Source organism: Pleurodeles waltl, chromosome 4_2 (assembly GCF_031143425.1).
Source record: "Pleurodeles waltl isolate 20211129_DDA chromosome 4_2, aPleWal1.hap1.20221129, whole genome shotgun sequence".
In the NCBI taxonomy this organism is placed as follows: Eukaryota; Metazoa; Chordata; class Amphibia; order Caudata; family Salamandridae; genus Pleurodeles; species Pleurodeles waltl.
In genome coordinates, this window is record NC_090443.1 from 891,249,900 (window position 1) to 891,275,698 (window position 25,799).

General features: G+C 43.0%; 1 protein-coding gene across 1 annotated transcript in view; it reads left to right on the forward strand.

Moving 5' to 3' along the window:
- NRDC (nardilysin convertase) overlaps positions 1-25,799 on the forward strand; it is a 780,134-nt gene that overhangs the window by 211,319 nt on the left and 543,016 nt on the right. Inside the window, exons 9-11 of the mRNA XM_069232676.1 lie at positions 13,041-13,114; positions 13,323-13,392; positions 21,556-21,633. Of these exons, the coding sequence (XP_069088777.1) occupies positions 13,041-13,114; positions 13,323-13,392; positions 21,556-21,633 (222 nt within the window). The remainder of the gene's footprint in view (positions 1-13,040; positions 13,115-13,322; positions 13,393-21,555; positions 21,634-25,799) is intronic.

Sequence of the window (25,799 nt, forward strand, 5' to 3'; positions counted from 1 at the left end):
TTAATATTTTATTTCTAAATGGCTGCATATTCTTTTTTGAAAAACTTTGCCAACCAGATGCAATACGGTTGACGTGTCATTTAGAAGGGGACTATGCATTAGGAAATGAATAAAATGTGACCTCTTAGTGCAGGAATCTTTCTTATTTTCTTTAAAATGTAGCATCCCAGCCTCTTTTCATCTACTGTAAAATAGCTTGATAGTATGTGGTAGACTATAATCCGTAGAACTAAAAGCCTTTCAGATAGTTCTGAATGTTGACTGAGGCCATGGTTTCGATTTTTAGTATTCCCAGTGTCAAAAAAACTGGCAAATGTATGACCTATACTGGACTGTCTCTGGCTAAATAGGTATAGTCCACGGAACTGTCCAAAATGGCTACTCTAGTGCATAAATTTGTCATTAGTGAATTGACTGCTTGCATGTGATTTTCAGGAAGCCGGCTTTCCTAGTACCATTTGGAAACAGCCCTTGTTCATAATAAAGGGTTTACACTAAAGGCATAAAATATTGAAGATTGCTCATGCCTCAGGTGTTTATCATTGTGTGACACTTATAAGGTGCTTTTCCAAGGCGTTATCTTCCCCAAAAAATAATTTGGTGAGGGTCAAGATACCTCTGTATGTTCTTTTCGACCCTCAAACACTTTCAGCAATAATCCCAACATGGTGCTATCCATAGACACCAGCAATCACTTTATATGGTGCACTCATGTTTCAATTTTATACAAGCAACATTTGGCATCTATCCAAAGTTTGGTTAACATTTGTTTAGTGGGGATCAATTCATCGAACAGTCCATGTCTTGTCTTGTTCATGGAAAGGCCTTTGTGAGGCTGATGATTTCAGACTACCCTAGATTTAATTCCCTTATTCATTCATTCGTATAGTTGCCCATATAGTTCCTCTTTGAAAGGGTATAACTAAAGCAAGTGCATCGTTTCTGGTTATCATGCTATCAATCAGTTTTATTTTTCTAAATACCTCCTCTGTGCAACTAATTTCTCCATTGTTGTGCATTATCCCTTTTGGCTGTCATTAGCCCCAGAGAGCATGGTCAGTATATGCCTGGGCATGGCAGCACCATTCAGTAGCCCCGATAAGGTGAGCTGTATGTCCATGAGACAGAAGTACTGAGTATCATAGTAGGTTCTTCATCTAACTCTTTCCACCTTAACTGGATCGTCATTCACACCCATGTAGTGTATGCCATCCTGCATTACAGGCAACAGCGATCCAGGACCAAACCCATAGCTTACGTCTGTTATATTACGCTCTGTGCAAGAGTTTCAGTTGGATCAATCATGAATTGTATTCTGCCTCTCAGTCTGTATCTTGAAAAACTCCCAAGTCCTTGTCCCATGCCTTCCTGAGTCTTCGCAAACCCTTGGACATTTTGTTAGTGAAAATCTAGTAGGTATCTCCCACTCAACCTATGTGTTTGAAATCACCCTTCTTTTCCCCTGGTTAACATTTTGGAGGTTTTGCCAGTCAGTAGCATAGCCATTGCCTGATTTGCAGGTATCAATAAAGTTCTTTGGTCATTGCTTTAATGGTGTCTGTGCTTGCAAAGGCACCAGGGCCGGAGACACCAATGAGATCCCAGCGAGGTACTGTAAACTCTCCTCTCGCCAATACCTGTGTCCTGAGTATTGCTTTATGCATCTCCAATACTACATCCTCTACTTGCACCAACCCCATATTTTCCTAAAAGTAGAGGCTTGTAATCTACTGTAGGTAGTAAGCCATATCCCTAGCCCTCTTTTCCCATGGAGTTATTCTCTGTATGTTGGTGAGGTTATTGATTGTCAACCAGAGAGGGTGGTCATTGGAGATACCATGCTCGGAATTTCACCTGATTTACCTGTGGTCCTCCAGCCCTGGTATGTATAAATGCTCGAGCTTAGAGATGCCCTTCCACTTCTCCCTCTGCAAAGAAGGAATGTTGCATCTCCCTGTCATGTCTTTTTTGCCAGATAACCAAGTGTCTAAAGACCCCGGTAAAGCACACTAGAGTTGGAAAGTTTGACCTACCATGCCACCGCCCTCTTATCAGCTAACCTGTTTGCACTGGCATCACTCAAATCTTTCAAGTCCCTCCACATGAACCCACTCCCTCCTACCCCGACCCCCCTAGCATGTGCAAGCACTTTGTATCTTTTGATGGGTACTTCTAACCTCATATTCTTTACATTGCAAATCTCCCTAGGCATCTGACCTCTTCTGCAAATTCTTGTAGTAGCTAGTAAGCAACAAAATGTAGCCCAATCAACCTCTCTTGTGATTCTGTCCCAACTCCAGACATAACACAAAGGTGCCACCCCATTAGAAAATTACTGAGGGAACGATAAAAAAAAAAAACACTTATGAGTATGGGAAGTAGTACTGTGGGCGTATCCTCTTACTTACTCCTATATAACTTGGTAAATTTGTCCAGAATCATCGTAGTCCCTATGAGTAAAAGAACAAAGAGGGCACAGTCCTTTCCATTTGCAATAATGAAATACAAATATTTCCTAAATATTGCTTTTTTAAATTTTGTTTTTAGATGTTTCGGGGCCTGTTCACAAAGTTGTAAAAGAGTAGTACAGGGAGTACTACTTTACATACTCCAAAATGCCTTTCAGAATAGGTCCCTGGGTAGAGTAATTGAGAGGTCTTCCTCTTGTCACAAGAGGTGTGAGGAAGGAAGATCCAGGACTGCTACATTACCATGAAGACTCTTCTCTAGTCTACCCCAGTAAAAGGCATATTTGTGATGTGCACTATTAGTGAGCTGTCTCTTTAGGGTACATCACTAATATATTCTGCTTCATCTGATGTGGCTCTGGACCATAAAAGGAGGAAAACAGGAAAGTTGTAATATGAAGCAGCAGCTTATTGTTTCACCCATCAACCTATAGCATCCTGTGTGTCCTGGACTCTCCCGCTACGTCACTTTCCTGTCCTACATCAACACAGCCAGCTGTTCATCTCTACTTGTAGCTGCCTGTCTGAAGTCTGCACATGTGCACACCTCTGTTTCATTGGGAATCTGCAGTCTCTCCCAGTAGACATTTTTAATTCTTCACTGTGCCTGTTGCCTTCTGGAGAAGGGGAGGGTGGATATTCTTCGGAAGCTATTTTAGATGCTTTCAGCTAGGCTCACTGTAAGAAAATAGCTCCTTGTTGCAGTTACACCCCCACTTTCTGCCTGATATTAATGCTGACTTGACTTGAATGTGCTGGGGTCCTGCTAACCAGGCCTCTGCACCAGTGTTCTTTCACTAAAAATGTGCAGTTGTTTCCACAATTGGCACACCCGTGGCCCATGGATAAGTCCCTTGTAAAAGGTACCAGTGGTACCAAGTGCGCTGTGACCAGGGAAGGTCCCTAAGGGCTGCAGCATGTGTTGTGCCACCCTAAGGGACCCCTCACCTAACACATGCACACTGCCATTGCAGATTGTGTGTGTTGGTGGGGAGAAAAAAGCAAAGTCGACATGGCATCCCCCTCACGATGCCATGCACACAAAATACTGCCTGTGGCATAGGTAAGTCACCCCTCTAGCAGGCCGTACAGCCCTAAGGCAGAGTGCACTATACCACAGGTGGGGGGCATAGCTGCATGAGCAATATGCCCCTACAGTGTTTAAGCAAAACCTTAGCCATTGTAAGTGCAGGGTAGCCATAAAGAGTATATGGTCTGGTCATAATACATGCTGCAGCCCTTAGAGACCTTCCCTGGCCACAGGGCCCTCGGTACCAGAGGTACCATTTACAAGGGACTTATCTGTGTGCCAGGGCTGTGCAAATTGTGGGAACAAAGGTACAGTTTAGGGACCGAACACTGGTGTTGGGGCCTGGTTAGCAGGGTCCCAGCACACTTTCAATCATAACTGGCATCAACAAAAGGCAAAAATATAGGGGGTAACCATGCAAAGGAAGGCACTTCCTTACAGGTTGACTTGAGCCCCCAACAGTGTGCTGGCTATGTCCCCGAGACTGAACTTGTAAGTGCTTTACTTACCTCAGAAACTAACCTGTTCTTACCTCCCCCAGGAACTGTTGAATTTTGCACTGTCCACTTTTAAAATAGCTTATTGCCATTTTATGCCAAACTGTGCACATTACAGTTTTGATTCAAAGTTCTATCTATACTTATGCAAAGTACCTTACATTTAATATACTTACCTGCAATTTGAATCTTGGGGTTCTAAAATAAATTAAGAAATTATATTTTTCTATATAAAAACCTATTGGCCTGGAGTTAAGTCTTTGAGTGTGTGTTCTCATTTATTGCCTGTTTGTGTACAACAAATGCTTAACACTACCCTCTGATAAGCCTAACTGCTCAACAACACTACCACAAAATGGAGCATTAGTATTATCTGTTAGTGCCTCTGTCAAGCCACTTTGAGATTGTATATGCAGAGCCAGCTTCCTTAACTCATCTTCCATTTTGTTAGTATTAGTGCCTGCAGAATTACCTCCTTTACTCACTACAGTTCATTTGGAACTTTTCTCTGAGGCTGTATTACAGTTTGTTTTAGGATTTAGCAGTGCCATCATGGATGCTTCTCTACTGTGCAATTTGTCAACCCTCTTTCGAGGCTACATCATTGATCAATGTATTTGGGACACAGTATCTCAAAGCATCAAGTACTGCAATTCACAACCTATTTTTTACTTTCATACTAAACTCGGAAAGTGATGGCAGTAAGACCAGGAGAACTAATTTAAGATATAAGCCTTAAAATGGATAGGCATGGGTTTGCAAAGAAAACCAGTAACACAAAAATGGAGAGTCCAGCATAAAAAAAACAAAGATTTACCGGGAAGAGTTCATACAAAAACCTTCATGGGAGTGGCAAGTAAACAACAAAACGGTAATTGCTGAAAAAAGCTTATTTCTGCTGAGATTGTGGTGTCATGAGTCATGCTATTGAATCTCAACATGTAATCTAATTGAATGTGTTGCTAATTTTTGATGACCACTGTTAGACCTGGCATACATGGCGTGGTCTCCCCCTGTCTTTTTTGCCTCTGCTTCCTATGTTTTGACTGTGTGCTGGACTCTGTTTTTGCTGTTTTTGGTACTCTGGGCACTTTACCACTCCTGACCAGTGCTAAAGTTCAATTGCTTCTGTGGAAATTGTATGTGTAAGTGGCTTATTCCTGATTGGCATATTTGATTTATTAGTAAGTCCCTATTAAAGTGCACTAGAGGTGCCTAAGGCCTGTAAATCAAATGCTACTAGTGGGCCTGCAGCCCTGGTTGTGCCACCCACATGAGTAGCCCTGTAAACATGGCTCAGACCTGCCACTGCAGTGTCTGTGTGTGCTGTTGGAAGATGCCGATTCGACCTTCCATGGGCAGGCTGCAGTGTATGTTAAAGATGGGACATGTACTGGTGTATTTTACATGTCCAACAGTGAAATACTGCCAAATTCGTTTTTCACTGTTGCAAGGCCCATCTCTCTCATATTTTAACATGAGGGCTGCCTTTAAATAACTTAAGTGTAGATACCCTTTGGGAGCAGATGTAAATTTAGAGTTTGGTGTCTCTGAACTCACAATTTAAAAATCCATCTTTTGGTAAAGTTGGTTTTTAAATTGTCAGGTTGAACATGCCACTTTTAGAAAGTGCTCATTTTCTTGTTTAAACCATTCCATTCTGGGACTCTGCTTGTTTGTGGATTCCCTGTCTGGGTCAGTTTGACAGTTGGGCTGTTTGTAAATCCCCTTTAGACGGTGAGACAAAAGTAGCTGGGGAGTAGCCTACATATCCTGATGGGCCATCTGTGCTAGAGTGGAGAGAGCCTTGGTCACTTGCACCTGAATGTGCTGTGCCTGCCCTCTCACAATGCAGTCTCCAACTCCCTGGTGAGAGTCTGGAGCCTAGCCTGGGCAAGACAGGATCTTGTGAACAACAGAGACTTTCCTTTGAAGTTTGCCAACTTCAAGGGCAGAAAGGGGTAGAAGTATTGGACCCAAAACCCCTGAAAAATAGATTTCTGCAAGGATTCAAGTGGAACCTCTGCCAAGGAGAAGAGCTGAGGAGAAGTGCCGCTCCTGCCTTTAGCTGTGATTTGTTGGGCTATTCTGCAGTTGCTACTTCTGCCTGTGGAAGGGGACAAAGACTGGATTTTATGCATTCCTGCCTGAGAAGAATCTCTAAGGGCTTGAACTGAGCTTGCCTTCTGTTTGTTGAAGTCTCAGGGCCATCAAAGACTTCCTTTGCCAGCACCTGGACTCTCTAGTGAGACTTCTTCCCTGCCAAGCGGTGCCCCATCCAGTCCCTGGGCTCTTGAAAGGTGAAGCTGTCGGAGAAGGACTGAAATCTATGCAAAGACGGCCGTGCGGGGAAATTTTCGATTCACCATCCGCAACGCAGCTGATGAACGACATGCCACCGGCCTCGCAGCTGATAATCGACACTCCGCCTGCATCGCGGCTGGAAGATCGATGCATCGCAGGTGGAGAAACGAAGCGCAACACCCACTAGTGGCTGCTGATGACGCAAACCCCCGCAGCGAGGTTTCCTGACACCATGAGACCAGATTTTAACGTAACCGCTGGGTGTGAAAAAATCGACGCAAAGCCTGCCCGCACCCGAGATTCTTGTCTGGAAATAGACGCACCGCTCTCTTGCGAAGGAGAAAAAAAACGCATTGCCGACCCGACCGGAGAAGGAAACGATGCATGGCCTCACTTACGAGTAAGGAACTGACACATCGCTGACTTTTCCGATGCACTCTCGCCCGTGTGGCTGCATTTTTTACACAAACCAGGTACTTTGTGTAACAACTGTGTTTTCGCTGTTTTCTAAGGATTAAGACTCTTACTTTTTTTTAAATGTATATCTTGACTTGTGTATGTTGGGTTTTTGTTGTTTTGTTCTTGTTTGATTTAGATAAATATTACCTATTTTTCTAAACCGGCGTGTGTCCATTTTGTAGCGTTTTCACTTTATTGCTGTGTCTGTTGGTACAAATACTTTACACATGGCTTCTGGAGTTAAGCCTTTCTGCTCGTGCCAATCTACCAAGGGGTGAGCAGGGGTTAACCAGATGTGTTTCTCCTTTACCCTGACTAGAGTGAGGGTCCCTGCTTGGACAGGGTGCAGACTGACTGTCAACCAGAGACCCTATTTCTAACAACCAGCTTGGTCTCATTGCACCCAAGAAGAGAATCTAGTGATCCTGTTTCTTGGTCTCACACATCAAAATCCTCATCTCAGCATGATTTTTGGAGTGGTTTTGGGTAGGGGGAGCAGCTGTTTTTAAAATGATAGAAGCTGTGCCCTTGTCCTAAAACAAGCACATGGAAGGAAAACAACCTAAATCTCGGGACCCCTTTGCTAAGTCTCTTTATACATTTTATTTTAGAGGGGACATATTTACTAGCAATTAGCTTTTAACACTTGCTATTAAAACAGTTCACTCCATTACATATTTAGTGCCATTAATATTTATGGGCATGATAATGCAACTTGTTAATGCAATCATTTCTTGAAAAGTATTTAAGAGTTGAGCTCCATATGTCAAATGTTTTCTTCCTTTGCTCATTTGTCTTGTATGTTAGCTTATCTAGGGAAAGGAGGCCCTACACTTTCTGATAACAGTGTGACTGCTCAAGAGCAGCAATTGGTTTTCCAGTGCTGTGCATTCAGTAATTTAGCCACTTCTAAAGGGTGATCCAAAAGTTTTACTTTATCTAATCTGAACATTCTTGGGCAAGTGGTATCTCTGAGCTCCTGTTGGCCTACTTCTGGTTCTGCACATGTGGTACATCCCAAAGAATACTTAATAGTGCGTAGCTTATAAGTCCTATAAATGTGGACACAGCATAGCAGCTAATTCCTTACATGTCCAGCATTTTTCCTGCTAATTTAGAAACACATTTTTACTTCTCTTCAGAGTAAGATGCAATTCTTTAATAACCTTGTAGTGGTATTGACTATTGTACTGACATTTGTAACGTCGTGAGAAGTCTTTCCCTAATCAGTCACATCCTTTCTTTTCAATTGATCTCTCTCCAGCTGTGTCACAGTGTAACTAATGCAGCCAGTGTTGCCCCTGATGTGTTCAATGCATGACATTTTAGGATGCTGGTTTAATATCTTTTGAGACGGAAAAGTCCCCTACTTGGTGATGGATATGTACCTCTGCGTTGGGTGTCCCAGCTGTAAAAATATCTGGGTTCTTGGTACCGATTTTTGGCGTTGGACAAACACAGATCCATGAGTGTGTGCCATGACCTGGGCCTGTCTAGCAGATTGCGGTCTTGTTAGGCCAGGAGGAGCACCCAAAGGGCTCCCCACGTAGTAGTGAAGGGCTGCTGTCCTTACCAAGAGTTAAGTAGCACTAGTGCCGTGGTGGCAGCATACTGTGTTTTAGAAATAATGATCAGTAGAATGAACACGCCTCATGGTTTGTTCGAGTTTTATTATTACTTTCTGTTTCATCTATTGTAACTGATTTATTTACAATCAAGTTTGATTACATTACACTGGCAGTTGCTCGGGGTAGCATTTCAACTCCTCATTCTTTTGCCAATCATGCCACCCTGTCATATGCAATCAGGGCAAACCCGGTCCTGGTTTGCTTGTGTTCCAGTTCAGAGAGGACTTGGCTTGGCAGAAGGGGCTGGGCTGTTTCTTTTGAGCATATGCAAGACTCATTTGCATATGGCTTGAGTCTAATCTGAGATGGCTTGTTGGGCAACAGAATGAAGGGGTGGTATGCTACCCTGAGCAATTGCCAGTGGTTAGACCTACTGCATGCTTTGGGAAGGCATGTAGAGGTGCCCTTCTTCCCCAGACAGATATGCATATTTCTACATTCCTGAGAACTGGGTGAGACACACAAGGGAGAGCCAGACTCTCTGGTCCACTTCAGAAGGACTCTTTGATTTTGGAAAGGTCACTTGACAGTAAGTCCTGGGCACATCTCAGGAAGAAGATTGGGCAAATGTGGTAAACACTGCAGAGACAGGGACTTATAAAGAGCAGGGCTGGGGGCCTTTGTAACATTTTGTTAGGCATATATCGGTGAGCCAGACATCCAGGTTTTCTTCACAAGCCACTCTCGTGGCCTGAGTTGTGGTTTATCAAACTTGAAGTTGCTCCTGCTGTGACAGACTGATTCCGCATAAAGGAAAGGGTAGAAGAGTAGGCCCTTCAAAGGAGGCAACACCCCCAGCATGAACTTCAAAGACAGAGACACTAAATCACATGTGTCTGCAAAAGTAGAAGATTAAAAGGGGAGAATAAGTCTCCAAGTTGTCAGCCTGCAAGCAGTCAAACCATGATTGTACATCGATGTAGGGAAGCTCAACAAGACTTCTACCTGTAGTCACCATGACTAGGGAACAAGGTCTGCTAGTCTCCCTGCTGGGTGAGGGGACATCACCCAGGAAAATGATGGCCACTTGTTGTGAAGTGCCAGCTTCTGCCTGCGTGCCAACACCATAGGGCCCTGTGTGGAGGAGGAGGGTGCTTGGAGGGTCCAAGGTACATGGGAAGGGATCCTGTCAAATGGACCCCTGAAGTGAAATGTGAGATTTACAGCCCAGCTTGAGCTGCCGACTGATCGGGCCATCTGCCCATGTGGTGCCCAAAATCAGTGACCTGATACACCAGAGGGGTCTCCGTGGAGATAAGTATTGCATCACCAATCAGGCCATTTGGCCGTGAGCCTCCCAAGTCAGTGACCCTATGTGCAAGGCAGGGCTGCTGTAAAGACCAGTACTTCTACACCGAACTGCCCGCTCTCTTGCGTGCCTCCAAAGTCGGTGACACATTATGCCAGAGGGGACTAGTGTGAAGAGTAAGGACTCTTGCTCTTGTGCAGTGTGGTGCCTAGATCAAGGCCTCTAAACTGTGTGCCGCTGCTTGCAGCCACAGCGAGGACGGCTGTCGCCCAGGTACAGCAGGCACCTGCGAAGTGTAGTGGATTTTGACCCGTGCACCCTGAGCACCTACTTGACCATTGGAAACCAAGTAGCCATCCTAATCCTGCAGTCCAAATCAAAGGAACTTGCTGCGCCACCTGGGGTGTTCTATGGCCACACAGCCACCTACAGAAACAAGGCTAACACTCCTCGCCGGCATCCTTTCCAGTCTGCTGTGTTGGCGGACTACTGAACACTCCCGGGTCTTCTGCATTGCAACACCAAAGGGAATGGGCAAGGCTGAACTCATATGCAGAGCCCTGGGGAAACTTGCTCTGACATGTCGCACTATGGCTCTGGGATCTCTTTGGCTTCCAGAAAGTCAAATTGGAACTTCTAAGACTCATACTCACTTGCCGGTCCTAACCTGAATATTTCTTCATGTAAATGGGCAATAATCACTGCCAGTAGGCGGGGGGAAATACCACAGCCTCTTTCAGATTTTCATGCTAGGAGTGGGAGATTATCCTAGCTCCTATGCTGTCAGCAGGACATCGTTATCAGACTGTATTGATGTCTTCTGAAGGAAGTCCCCTGAATTAACTGACAATTACCACATTTTCAAGCTATTGCTTCAACTACAAAAGTGAGTAAGAGGCAGCTTTTCTAGGTTCCACTTTCTAGGGGATCACCTCAGATTGTCCCCTTGAATAATATTCCAGTTTTATGACAGTTATAATTTGCTAATATCAAAATCATAAATCTCTCATTGATTCCCATTGTTTGAAGCACTTCGTTCATAAGTGCTCAACTCACCTTATCAAATTCTTTCTCTGCATCCAGGTTGCATAATATCATAGCATTGTATTTTTCTTTCTACTTCTTCTGTTTTATGGTTTGTGTTCCTGATATTACCATGGGTTTGATGACCTTGTGCAAGCTCTTATTGGGCTTGATGCTATTAGAATAATGGGTGTTTATAGATTCCAATGGTAAGAGTTTTGATGAAAGGTTTTGCATCTGAAGGTATTTGTAACACAAACTTTATTGCACTTATATCAATAGTAGGCAGTACTGAAGAAAGACTTTCCAGGTTACGAATGAGTACAAAAGGTTGGAGTCAAATAGCATATAGAAGGTGCCATAAGTATGGCATCCAAGTCCATTCTCAGTCAAACCAATGCAGGAAGAAAAACAAAGATTAACCAAATAAGCAGCCCCCCCCACCCGGAACCCAAATCAAACAGAAACCCTTGCTGTGTCATCTAAGATCCGCCGCTCAGAACCAGTAGGAGGAAATGTGCATGCAAGTGTGGTGCAGTCCAATTATGGACCGGGTAGGACCGGTGGTACAGGAGCCTCTGCAGTACACAGCCATCCCAGGGTGTAAACGGTGCCGGACCCATATGGACAACCTCGCTGTTATTCAGTGATTCCTCAGGACACAAGACCTTGTGCCTTTAAGTCCTCCAGCAGCATATCCCATTCCATGGAAATGGGCGATTTGTGCAACCACCACCTATACTTCTCCTGCTTGAGGAACATACTTTTCTCCAGACCCCAACAATGAACCCCCTTCCGCCAGTCTTCTAGTCTTGGGGCCAATGGGGCTTCCATTGTCTAGTGAGCAGGTGCTTATGTCTGAAATTATAATGTCAATCGGTTTGTAAGATGCACAGTCATAGGGGTCTTTCTCACGCTTTGGGATCAGCACTATAAAAAAGGGGAGCCTGCAATCCTCCTATTTAAGGTGAGTATACCTCCATTCCTGCCCCACCGGCCACAAAAATTCATAATGAAATTTGAGTTGCTGCTCTAACATACCAGTATTTCATAACATTTGCTGGCTGTTAACTGTTTGGGGGCATCAGTGGGCCCAACGTCTTAAAGCAGTTTATGTGGATTTCTCTTTCTTTCGCATTGTTCTCTGTTGGTCTAGGACTCTGGCTTCTTTTCTAGTGAAACCAGCCTATTTCCTCCTCTTGTTCCAATAGTTTAAGAATTTTTTTCTCTTCTTTTGCAGCTGTGATAGTTCTGTGTATGTGAACATTGAAACTGTAAACTGGGAATATGGATTTGTAGCACTAGCATTTCTTTTTTGGATTAGGAAGGACTGCAGTGCCACTCCAGGTACTGTCATACAGCTCTGACACTGTTTTGTCAAGCTAGCTACATCCAAAAGGCAGTTGTTTTTTTGTGAAGCTGCTGAAAGATGATTTTTCTACATCACGGGTCACACCACTGGTGTTCGCTGCCTATTCCAGTGCTTATTGGATCACTGTCTAAACTCCAAACAGTATTGTAGCTGCTGGCTCTCCTCCGCATTAGGGCACCACAGCGACCTGTTTTGGATGACCACAGTAAGGTCACTTTGTTAAGCTGGAGATGTTGAGGGCACTGGAGTACAAAATACATCTGGAATTCGTAAAGAAACACACCAACATCTCCTGCAGGTTATTGCACTTACGTTCGTCACGTTGTCCACCAGTGATGTTGCTATGGGCTGGTCGGATATTCTCTATTTTGCCTGATTTTGCATGACAGTGGAATCCATTTTGGCAGTTCTGTGAATGGCTTGCAGTCTAAAATGTGCGAGACCTTACACACTGACCTCTTTTCATCACTTATCTATATCCCTTTCACAAGTATGGTGTTCTGCTTGCTATTTCTTTTTTTGCCTTGTTTGGTGAGGCTTCAGTGGGTGCTCTGTATTAATCTGCCTAAAAGCAGACATCTTTCACAGAAAACCACTATATTTTTATTGAATTTGTGAATTTACCTGCCTTGTCATTTAAGTGAACCTCTACCATTTTGAAAAACAACTAAGCATAAATTTTATATGATCGAGCTCCAACATGTTTTTATTTCTTCTAGCCTTGAGCTGTTAATTACATTAATTTACAGGAAAGGATAATCACACACATGCCTGCATTGGAAATTGTGTATCTCCTGATCAGTCAATAGCTAGTAAAACATTGTCTGAATACTACAACCTGCAGCAAGTTATCTTCTAGTATTAGAGGGAAAGCTGCTGCTGATGCCTACATTCACATCCTAAGAAAGTACATAATGGAATAGTAGGCTGTATTTGCATGAAATCCTTAATGTTGTGATGGTGCCAGAGAATTTCAGTTCAGTCTCTCCCTTTCTTTTTACCTTTTATAGTGGTTTACGAAAGCCTGATTTTAGTCAACTGACAAATCCCTTTGATACACCAGGATTTAACAGACTTTACAGAGGTGAGCTTTATGTAGTACAGTGGTTTAGAAGAAGAACTACTATGATTAACATTAATTTGTTTTAATTTGCATGTTGTAACGTGATCAAAAATATAACTTTAGTTTTGATGAGTACATATTTTTTTCTTAACAGTTTTATCTGTGTGACTACTGAACATTAAAATGATCTTGCTTTCCCATTTAATTTACTGGCTACTCCTTTGTTTAGTTGTTCCAATCCGAAAGGTTCACGCTTTGACTATCACCTGGGCTCTTCCACCTCAAGAACAGTTTTACAGGTAAGCGGCCTATTCAGAAATACTCCTTTGCTGAACTAGATTTGTGAATCTAAAACACTTTTTTACTGTAACGATTGCATTCATCCAGTCAGTACAAAGATTATGCACTACTGTGTTAACTTAGTCTATTTTAGCTCACTCTGATTTTCATTTGTGTTGTGGAATTCAGCCTCAGCCACCTGTTTTATTTCGTTGTGTTTCTACAGAAAGCAAATGAACTGTTGAACGTTACATAGTGCGGTTAACAGTTTGGCGCTGTTTTTCCCTTCTCCATATCTGCCATATTTGAGACCAACGTAGGCTTAAAATCAGACAATCTGTAAATTACATTTGACCAAGGCAAAATGATTAGAATTTACTGTGAGTTTGAAATCCTATATATGGATGGAAATTAAATAGTCCCTTTGTTTGAAGGTGGAACTTGATTACAAAAAATGGCCTTCATGAACGGTATGATTAGAAGAATGCAGGACAATTAGATTTGCAGAATGGTCAGTGTGTAAAAGTGTGTTCTGCACTTTTATATATGTTTTCACTTCATTTTGTTGAATCTTTTTTTTTTTTGTGGGAAATGTAGAATTGGAATCAAAATAGAAAATGTTTTGTTCTTGTTACTCCTTCAAATATTTCTTTATTGAGACTTTTTCTTTTGTTTGGTATATTCAATTGTCTTTCACATATTTACCCCAATATTTCCACATACATAATAAGGCGTGCATGCATCAAATTAAAACGAAGAACTACAGTGCTGGGGTCTGGCTATTGACTCAGCAATGTCAGCCCCTAAGATAGGCCTGTTTTCTGTTCTGGTTTTTGATACCAGAAGTGGGGATGGTGTGTGTGTGCTCCACTCCAGGGATCACCTGGAGTAGAGCACATTATAGGTGAATGCCTCTTTTCAGTGTTACCATAGTTTAGATTCACTTGCTTTCCATTACTCTGCCATTTAGTGAAGGGAGGTTTTTAATATGGGAATAATTTCAGTTAGTGTGCTCAGAGCATTGACAGGAGAATTATCCCATTTATTCTCCTCAGCCTTATATTTCGACATATTGCAGGTTAAGGAGATTTATTATCTGTTATGCTTGTAATGCATTATGTGCACACCTCCATTTTTCTCTGCTCTTCTTAGCCAGTGTGTGATGTTATGAAATGTTGGTGAGTGACTAGAGGAGTGTGACAGAGAGAGTGGGCTGAGCAATGAGGATGCTGCTCCTGCTGGGGTCTGTTTAGTAAGTAACTTGTCCTGTAACCTTTCAAATAAATCTACAACCTCTGTCCTATGGGAACTGGCTACCTGACTCCTACTTGCCAAGAAGAAATATTTGAATACAACACACCACAAACATCAAAGTGTGTGATGACAAGAAATTGAAAGGGGTGTAAAAATCTTGTCACTGGTACAAATATACTACATATCCCATGAGAAGTACCTTATTCTTTATTGTATTCAGTGCAGGGAAAATAATAGTTCTGCATCTGCTACACACGCACTGTCTGATAAAGAAAAGCTTGTACAGTGTCCCAAAAAAAATTTGAAAGATTTGTTGACTCCTTCAGTGGGAAAACTTTAATGCTGTCTTCAGTTACTGCTTAAGAATAAGAAGAGAGGACTGCAACCCTATTAGACAGTGCCATAACGACTAGTCATCAGTACTGTACAGGATCTGTCCTGAAACAAAAAGTAAAGCAGTTTAGATTTCAGACTTGAATCAATAAACGTGCGTACCTCTTTGGACCAAGTGCCAGTGACGCATTGGAAGGAATAAAAATCAGGGGGTGCCTTTGAGGATTTTCTTCTGCGGAGGTCCATCCACACAGGTTGACAGTAGAACTACCCCCAGAGATATCTGCTGCATCAGTCACCCTCAGAACACTACAGCAACAAAAGCGGTAGCCTCAAAGAATCCTTTTGGGAAGGAGAGATGGTAGAAGGCAGTAACCATGGTTTCAAGCCACCATGAAGTGATACTACATTTATTGTAGTCGATCATTCCACGGTGGTTGAAATTCTCTAGATTATATATGCAACAGGGACTTCTATGGCACTGTAGTTTTCTTGAGGCATCTATGGCCGCCATCTTTTTTAAATGGTTTTCTGACCAATACAGCAAAGATGAATGTCCGTTCTTAAATTGGAAATGTATTACATTCATGAAGACTTGAGGAGCAAGGGGCTGGTGAAAACAGTTAAGATCACTTAAAATTCCCCAGGTATCAACTTTCTGGCAGCAATGCTAGACAATTGAAAGAGAGAAAGAAGTAGTAGTAAGGTATGTAGGACTATTTGCATGGATGTGAGAGTAAAGATCTGACATCTAGCAAAAGAAATCAAACTATGATGCTCAAGCACAATATCTCTGCTTTCTCTCTGTGTTTAGATTTAGGAAACTACTCGTGTATAAGCTCAGAGTCTCAGGTTGTGCATAGAAATGCTAATGAGATATCAGAAGTAGGATGTAACGCTTTTACTGAAAATGATTCCTAGCTATACTAGGTTTAAACTCAGTCACGTAAACGTACATAATGCCTAACACATTCCATAAGATCATCCTGAATGTGGCGCTTGTTGCTTTCATTGTCACGCCTTTAATCCAAAACTGGCCTTCTAGATCACTCTACTATACCCAAGTGAAACAGAATTACAGTGAAATTGAAAGAGTTGGTCTTAGTGATAGCCATGAGGCTTATTTCTGCTAGTCACCTTCACAAGAAAACTCTTAATTAGAAGACTGACTGGAAGATCTGCCTAAATTGACAGATACTGAAGCAATTAGTCTGTCTAAGGTTAGACTTGAGGATAAAAAGGACTTGTGTGACCCAGTCATTGTTATTACCAGATTTACCTTTATTGACTCCTTGACACAAAAATGGAAAATCATACTTGTTTCTCTAGGATAGGATATAAAACACCGTCCTGGTTAAGAGATGTCGAGATAGTTCCCACAACAATGGAAAAAATCTTCTTAGACCAACGGATATTGTAGATACCATAGAGAAGGGGTGGTGTTGCAGAATAAAAGACACAGGATCAAAATTGTAAAACTGGATCACTATCACTGCTTTTAGAGGAGCTTCAATCTCTTCTCAACAAGAGAATGGTAATGAAAGTTCCTCCTTTAGAGTGAAATTGAGGCGAGTATTCAATGTATTTCCTAATTCCAAACAGCTGTCGTACTCACTGATATGTATTAGCCTACAGGGCTACCAGAATTATCAAATTGGAAATGACAATGCTGCAAGACATCATGCCTACTTCGGATCTGTGGTAGGTAGCAAACATTATCATTTCTAAATTCTGCTGTTTGTAACCATAGAGTATTCACAAAGTATTAAGTATTAGTGACAGTACAGTTAAGGTAACAGACCATACATGTGTATTCCTAGATGAATAATTACGAATTATTTTAAGCAATATCGGAACAGCAGAACACACAACCGAGCCATACAACTGCTGTATGTGCTAGACCTCAGTGTCAGTCTTCAGATATCATCTCTTATGCCAACTCAGCCGAAATGGTCGTAGATCTGGCAGTGGAAAGTAATATAGACTTTACCATACATCAGTCTTTTGCTGTAACAACTGTCGAGAAGCTGTTGGGAAATATGACATCTTGCATCTATTGGATACCATATCCACAATTGCACTGGTGAACTAATACAATACAAAAGTGGCTCTCCTGTCAGTTTATGTTGTAGATGGGGATGATGTAGTGGCAGCAGGGTGGCTACCAGACAAAAGGATGTCCTTCTTTCTCTGTGAATGTTACTGCAAATGCCTCACAGGCAGCAGAGAGGGGAGGGCACACAAAACTAGAAACCATGTGTACCATCTCTGAACCGCCAAGGGGGCCCATTGCATAGCTCAAAAATGTAAATGTTGACTCAAAGGCATACTGAAATCAGGTGAGAGGGAAATAAATGAGTCAAGTGTTTATAAAGACCACAGAGTTGTTTTCTCTTAACAAATAGATTGGACAAAGTCTCATCTAGATTTGGCATTGGGAAATAGGGAAGCACTATAAGGCATACCCCATTGCCTGTCATCTGCAAAACCAACATGATGGCAGACTCCAGACGCAGATTGTTGTAATGAGGGGAGTGGACCACTCACAAAAAGGACTTGGATCAACCATTTATAGACAACCTAATTGTCTTATTGGCTGTGCCTCACTGGGAAGAAAATACAAAATGAATGAACACCACCAGCCTGGCTCCCAGTTTGGCGAAACTTCATTCTGAAGCATTTCTAAAATGAGAAAAAAAAACTTTTCCTAAAACAAAATTAAGAAATTCAGCAAGAAAACACACCAAGAAAAGGGGGCATGAGATGAAAATGGCGCAAGAAAGTAGGAAGGTGTATGATGTAGGAAGCTGGCTCTCTATATAGTGCACTAAAATTTAGTACACTGTGCAGAGAGTCCAGTGGATCCCTCATTTGGTATTGCAGAGGCAAAAGTAGAAAGGACTAATGCTCTATTTTGTAGTAGTGTGGGCGAGCAGTTAGGCTTATCAGAGTTAGCTGCAAAGCATTTGTTGTATTCACAGAGGCAATAAATGAAACGCATTCAAAGAATAAATTTGAGACCAATTTAGAAAAATAATTATTTTTATATGTTTCAAACCCAAGAACTGCATAATCAAGTAAGTAGACTTTCAAGCATAAATACTTTGCAGTTTCAAAATTAGACAGTGCAATTTTCAGAGTCCTCTCAATGATATCCTATGGAGGAAAACCAATGTTTAGCAAACACAGGGGCTGCCGGGGGCAGAGGTGCAGTAAAGCATTGAGTGCCCAATCGTTTCCTATGGGAGTTTGGTCCTCACGAAGACAGGCTGCAGGCTCTGGCTTGGAAGCCAGCCAGGGACGACAAGTAGGTAGGTTAAAGACTTGATGTTCAGGAAGGTAGATGCACCATTAGACCTTGTTTCCAGGGCCGATAGATGCAGGGGTGTCCTTTGGCATCAGGTTTTACTGTCCGGGAGCACTTAAGGTCAGGGGTCCTGTGTGTTGAGGCTGCAGGCATCTTTGCGGAGTCCAGCAGGTGGTCAACCGAGGTGGACTTGACTTCGGGGGAGCCGGGTTATGATGTTGGCACCGGTGGCCCTCCTCAGCTGGCTTTAGAGGCGACAGGTGCAGTGGTTGCTACAGAGGTCACTTCAGGTGTCAGGGTCTCCAGGCTGCAGAGTCCTTGTTGGATACTTTGTTGCTGAGCAGGTCTGCTGTTCATGGAAGTCTGAGTCTTTTTAGAAGGCAGGCAGGCTTCATGTGTTTCTTAAAGGTGCAGGACAAGTCTTTTTGTGCAGAGTCCGGTGAGTTTAGCAAACAGGCCGGAAAGGCTGGTATCGGGTCAGCTGCTTCTTCTACGGAGTTGATTCTTCTTTGTCCTCCTTCTTTGCAGGTAATTAGGATCTGAGTTCTAGGGTTTAAGGGTGCCACCTAAACACTCAATTTAGGGGTTGTAAAGGAAGTGCCAGGTGGTAGCCAATGGGCTGCCCACCTTTAGGCTGACTACACCTTTTTTTGACCACTTCCGCTGGAAAGTGGGCATAACCCTAACCCTAGTGGCCTTAGGCACTGAGGTGAGAGCCAGTGCTCTAGAAGGCCCAGAACAAAGAAGTCCCAGAACAAAGACCTGCTCTGAGCAGGTGTGTGTCCTCTCCCAGGCAGGATGGATTTTCCAGGACTGTGAATTTGAAAGGCCTTGCCGTCTTTGTTATATGTGACCCAGGTCTCTCCAGATGGCAGAGATGAACAACACTCCTGTCCTAACCCCACTTGTTGCAGCAGCATAGACTGTAAAATTAGTTAAATTAGGAGGAATGCCCACTTCATGCCAGTCCTACCCCTAAGGTAGAGGGGCTGGAGTGGACACTACTTTTTAAACTCCTACATCTTCTTTGGAAGGAATTAGGCCACTAGCGTTAGGGTTATGCCCACTTCCCAATGGAAGTGGACATAAAAAGGGTGTTGTCACCCTAAAGGCAAGTAGCCCATTGGCTACTACCTGGCACTCCCTGTAAACTAAATTCAGTATTTAGGTGGCACCCCTGAGCCCTTGAGCTCAAATTCCTGATGACCTAAGAAGAGCCGGACACTACACAGTCGCACCAGCAGAGAAGAATGCAGACACCAACTGACTTCGCACCAGTCCTACCAGCCTGTCTGCAGCCCTCGACGATCCTGCGACAAAAGACAAGCCATCCTGCAGCCTAGCGACCTCCAAAGCTTTGGGAGGACTGACTGCCATCAAAAAAGACCATGATCTCCCCAGAACAGCAGACCTGTTGAAGAAGAAGCCAAATTTAAAAGAAAAAGAACTCTGCCCTGAGGAACTGCGAAACTGCCTCCAGAACCAACTCTGCACCAGATGCCCACAACACAAGTCAAAGTGGCCCACCAGTCCTGTGAAGGTTCCCCAATGATTCTGAGTTGGAGACCACTGTCGGCTGTCACCTGCTGGTCTCTGCCTCAGAGCCGTCAGCCTCAAACTGAAGACTCCCACTGACCGAGACCTGCCCAGGAAGCTGTTACAGATGCCGAAGGACACCCCTGCACCTGGAGCCCCTGGGCTTTGGGGAGCTGGACTGTCAGTGTTCCTACATCCACTAGCATCAGAACTTACCAGGGCAGCCTTGGGTTTTTTGTTTGTTCAGCCTCCTGGTCTGATCCTGCAGCCTTTTCCAAAACTTATCTCCCCCATTTATTTGCATGGGGCAGCCGATGCTGTGTTGGCCCTCTGCACCTGGCCGCCCCTGTGCCGCTGAGGGTGTAAGTTTAGTGCTCTCTCGTGACCCACCATTGTGCTTATCTCAACCCCAGGAGAGCAACCCCTTACACTGGTTTACTCACCCGTGAGCAGAGCATCTTCGTTCACCCCCAGTCTCCGTTGGTTAACATTGGGCACCTGACTCAGAATTTGACCTCTGCACCCCAGCTGCCCGTATGCCGCTGTGGGTTCACTCTTGGTACTGATTTGAACCTTGCCCAGTGTTGACCTAAAACCCCGAAGACTGGATATGTATGTTGTGTACTTACCTGCAAAACTGCATTCTTGTTTTTATCCCTAAGTTAACATTGCTGAACTGAAAAATTGCACTGTGTTGATTTTTGAAACTGCAAAGTTTTTTGCATGTAAAACTTCTTACCTGATTACGAAGTTCTTGGGTTTGAAACATATATAAAAAGAAATGTTATTTTTCTAAATTTCTCTCAGATTTATTCTGAGTGTGTGTCTCATTTATTGCTTCTGTGAGTATAACAAATGCTTTTCACCACCGTCCAATAAGCCTAACTGCTCACGAACAATGCCAGAAGTAGAGCATTATACCTATCTACTTTTGCCTCTGCAATACCAATTGGGAAGCCACTGGACTCTCTGCACAGTGCACTTCACTTTAGTACACTATATAGCGAGCCAGCTTCCTACAAGAGTGCTATATGTGTTTGCTACTAAGAGGCTGTGCCTACCTCTAAGTGTATACTGCTATACAGGAGATGCACACAATACAAATATAGAATATTTTCACACTGCTAAAAGAATGTTTTTGATAGAGACTTTTAACCGCAGACTACTACTATGTTTTCATAATCTAATCCACCTGTAGGCTCAGTAGGCACAGAAGTAGGCTATGAATGCACATGAAAGCAGGACAAAAGAGCTTATGAGCCTATGGTGACAGTAGGTTGACTGAACATGGTAGGCATGAGAAAGCAGATTAGAAGCCCCTAACACGAACATGGGAGAAAGGCTGAGAGACAGCTTTAGACTGGCTAGAAAATTTCACTGGGGTTGAGGTGTGAGGGTGGTGTGGGGCTGGTGGAAAGGAGCAATTTTGAGAAATGCACCAGTAGAGAAAGTAATGCATAGAGGGAGTGGGCTTAAAAGAGAGGCAGAGAACAGCATGGGAGAGGCAAGGTAACAAGGTTGGACAAACGGGGCTGGATGAGAAATTGAGAGTGATGGCTAAATGATGAAGATAAGACATTGATCCTTGCATCTGAACCTGGCACAAAATATGCTACTCAAAATATTTTATAATACAGTTATGCATAAATCATGTTTGTAATTTTTTTTAACTAACTTCATTATATTTTACAGAGCTCTGATAGTTGATAAAATAAGAGTGTAATTAACTTTTTTATATTGTTTGCATTTTTAGAGTGAAGCCACTTCATTATATCTCCTGGCTAATAGGACATGAAGGCAAAGGCAGCATACTCTCCCTTCTTAGAAAAAAGTAAGTGCAATAAGCAGTGCTTGCACCTATTTGTTATGTACCTTACAAAACAAGCTTTTGGAAGATGCAGCCATTATGTTGTTGTGCTAGCTTTCTACATTAGCAGCTCTTTGATTCTTTAGCTTTTTCAGTGTCCAATAAAACCTCAATCTGTTAGCATTCTATTTTTTAACACTACTGTATCCTATTTCCGTCCTTGACTGTCTATGCTGCCTTTCATACGAAAGCATGAGAGCAGGAATGAAATGCTGAACTCCATACTCGGTGCTCTAAATCAGCCTGTCAAGTATGACTCAGTATGGCAGTTGATAAGACTCTAATTTACTAAAGAGACTCATGCATAATGACAAATAGGTTGTAATCCAACTAAATGCTTTATTTGGGAATGGAGGGTTGGTAAATGTTAGAAAAACAAATCATGCAATCAAATTGTGTGTTTACTTTTTGTTCAATATTAGACAAATGTTTGCAGTGAAAAACCATTCATATTAATTTGTATATTGTCCTGTCACCTACTGCAACAAATCTTAACAATCCCTCATCACCTTTCTCCCTCTTAACGACCCTCAATTTTAACCTTCCTCTGATTGATCCGTTGTGTTAGTGAACCCCGAATGGAGTTGGACATGACATAAAAGCTATTTTTATTTGGTTTCTAACCTTTCAATATAGTTACCCTTTGACATATAGCTGTGTCTTGTTTGATCCTAATGTGGTATTGACAAAATGGACAAGTGGTTCCTAGGCAATTGGGGTTCTTCATGGCAGGATGCAACGCTTGCAATTATTAGCTGTGTGCCTCGCCACTTAAAAGGACTAAACAGTCTCTCCCCTTTAGCCTCTCTGCCATGCCCCCTCCCACCTCACCTCCTGGACATGACCTAGATTTCATTGGGATCCCTCTCCCAACCTTAATCATGTGTTACTCACTCAGTTTATCCATTGGGATCACGCTCCCTACCATAATCCTGTGTTACTTTTTCAGTTTCTCTCGATTCGCTGCCCGCTGTGCAGCCTCCTTGATTTCCTCTGGCACTTGATTGATCTAACAACCAACCTAGATAATCTCGCTCCCTCATCTTTCCACCTCACCCTCTCTCTTCCCCCCCCCCCCCCTTAATGTTTTTTTTTTTTTTGTTGCACAGCATTACCTTACTTTCATTTACTTAGAATCTGCTCTTTCATATAGTTCTCAGAAAGGGGCGTGGAATTCCTGTAGCCTGATGCCCAGGACATATTATTTGGGGTCAAGGGCAACATGTTTTCTGTTTAATTTGTCCTTTGGACAAGTAGGTCCAACCCCCTGCAGCACAAACCCTTTGGCTGCCAGTGTACAGTACTACATAATGGAACTAGAAAGGGAATTGTCTGCAGTAATATTTGTGCCCATATGCTAATGCTGATCAAACTTGTATTTATGGTATATTAATACAAATCCTTTATTATTATGGTAAGCGCTCTAAATATATGCTGTAAGCTCGGACTGCAGTACTTACAGTGGTTTCATTAAAAAAATGTGTACACAAGTTTGCAAAGTTGTACAATATGAGAATACATGCAATGCACCCAGAATGCTCTCTGAGATTCAAATATTTGCAGTAACTTGAAAGCAAGATTGATGATTCTTTGCTTTCAAAATAAAATGTAAGGAAAAAAAAACTAGGAAAAAGGTTTTGCTAAATTACTGTGAAATTTTAGGTACTATTTCTTTGAAGCATCGCTCAGTAAAAAGTTTTGGTGCATGCCAGTATTTCCCAAAAACATTCATAATGGAAAGTCAGTGAAACCAGTTTCAACAAGATTATGGGAAACATGAAAATAAACAGCATTGGCAAAGCCAGTAGGTCTGACATTGGTGGTCAGTCTTTTGGTTTTGTCATTATCTTTTTTTTTTAACCAATTTTATTGGCATTTCAGTATTGCAAACACATTAGAGAATACAATGCAGGAGCGTTAGTCATTGTGACGTGCAAATCCCATCATGTACAAAACAGGATACGTAAGAAGGATTGCAGGAGTAAACAGTTAATTTCTTTTTCAACACAAACGCTATAACAAGTGAACAAGCTTGTGATGAGAACTTCCCCTTCATTACATCATCCCAAATACACCGCCTCCTCAGCCAGCTCTCAAGCAATAACAATAGCTCATATTTACCCCAATCTGCAGACCATATGTGGCCAGACTCGTTAGTAGTAGGATCGTTAAGTGTTGTCCGGGGTGGTAATAAGTGTCAGAGGCTGAGTACTAACGTCAGTTAACAATATTTCCCAGTCTGCAGCTATGGGATATTTACAGAGGCCTCTATTTTCTTCTCGCCTCAATGATACTGCCTTCCGCCTTGCCCCACTTGAGTGTCGGTGCCCGCCAGTTGGCCATACCAGGTAATGCTTGGGATTTCCAGTGCATAGCTATAAGTCTACGGGCTACTATTAGCGCCAAATCAATAATTCTATTATTGGCTTTAGCGGTTTGTGATTTTCGGTAGAGGCCCAGCATTGACCCTTCCATTGAGACTACTCAGAGCGCCCCTTAACCCTTTCTATTTCAGAATGTATGTGGGCCCATTAATTTACTACTTCTGGACACTCCCAGAACATATGTTTCAGGTCATCTCTGGGTAGCTGGCATAATGGACACGCTGATGAAGAGCCAAACATGCAGGAAAGGATTGCAGGCGTGAGGTATGCTCAGAATGTTATGCTGTATATATTGAACTTTCGCGACACTTGCCTAGGGTATTCCATAGCTGTCTCCCATGCTTTAACCGTATGTTCTTTACCTAGGACCCCTTCCGCTCTCTACGTGTTGCATCTAAAGGGTCCTGTGAAGCATACGCATGGGCCTGTCATGTAATCGATTAACGCCCATTACCCATTGTAAACAACAATTGCACTAGTGGGTGGGGGTCCGGTTCTGTGTCAGTGATGCCCCACAAACGGAGCACAGATGTGCATGTGCCAGGAAGTGTCCCGGAGGTAACCCTGTCTTCTCCTGCAGCTGCTCATTTGATAGGAGCATGCTCTCCTGAAACAGAGTTCCCATTGTATCCACACCCGCTTCTTCCCACGTGGTCAGCCCCAATTTTCCCAGCATCGCATGAAAGGTAGAAATTGACCGCAGTGGTATATCAGGTGAATAAAGTGGAATTTTTTGTGAAAATTTCAGGCTACGGCGTAAGCTTTCGAACGCAATCTTCAATAAGCCATTCGCCATTGCCGGAAGATACTCCTGAGGCATAAAGAGCCTCTACTCGCCTCTGTGCAATGGCGAGGAGGCCTATCTCTTCCGTGTACCACCCCGCCAACCAATATGTGGGCCATTGCAACTGTGCCGCCAAATAATAATGCTCAAAATTCGGGGGGGCCTAATCCACCTTTTGTTATTGGGAGCTGCAATTTCCGAATCGCTACTCGTCTCCCCTTGTTCCAAATAAATGACCCCAATGTGGAATGCAAAGCATGTAAGGTGGACCGGGGTATATTAAGTGGTAGATTCTGAAAGAAATATAACAGCCGGGGTAACATCACCATTTTTGCCAACAACACCCTACCCTGAACGGTGAGGGGCAGCATGCTCCAAAAAGCCGTCTGAGGCCTCAGTGCTGCCACTACTTTCATGAAATTACCATCCAGTAAATCTTGTTTCTCATGGTAAATATTAATGCCCAAATAGTTGAACGTGTGGGGTTCCCATTTTAGTTGGTGTCCCTCAATTTGAAAGTCCTGTGGAGGGCAGTGCGGATGCAATGGGAATAGGCAAGAATTTGCCCAGTGTACTCTCAGCCTAGAAGCCATGCAAAACTGTTACGAATGTCTCGTGTATATATATCAGAACATCGTCCGCATATAAAGAGACTGTGAGTTTCCCCCGACGAGCGGAATACCCCACTCTCCTCCCATTTGACGTAGTTTCTATGCTAAGGGCTCCATGGCCAATGCGAATAATAGAGGTGACAGCGGGCAACCCTGTTGTGTCCCACGTTTGATCCGCAAGGGGGGAGAAATGCATTATCCTATTGTAACTTGTGCCATAGGGTCTGTATGTAGAAGTCGTATCAGCACTTGGAACCTCCCCGTGATCCCAAATTTTGTCAGGGTAGAGAAGAGGTAGCCCCAATTTACAGTATCAAACGCTTTTTCTAGGTATAAGACCAGGCATGCGGC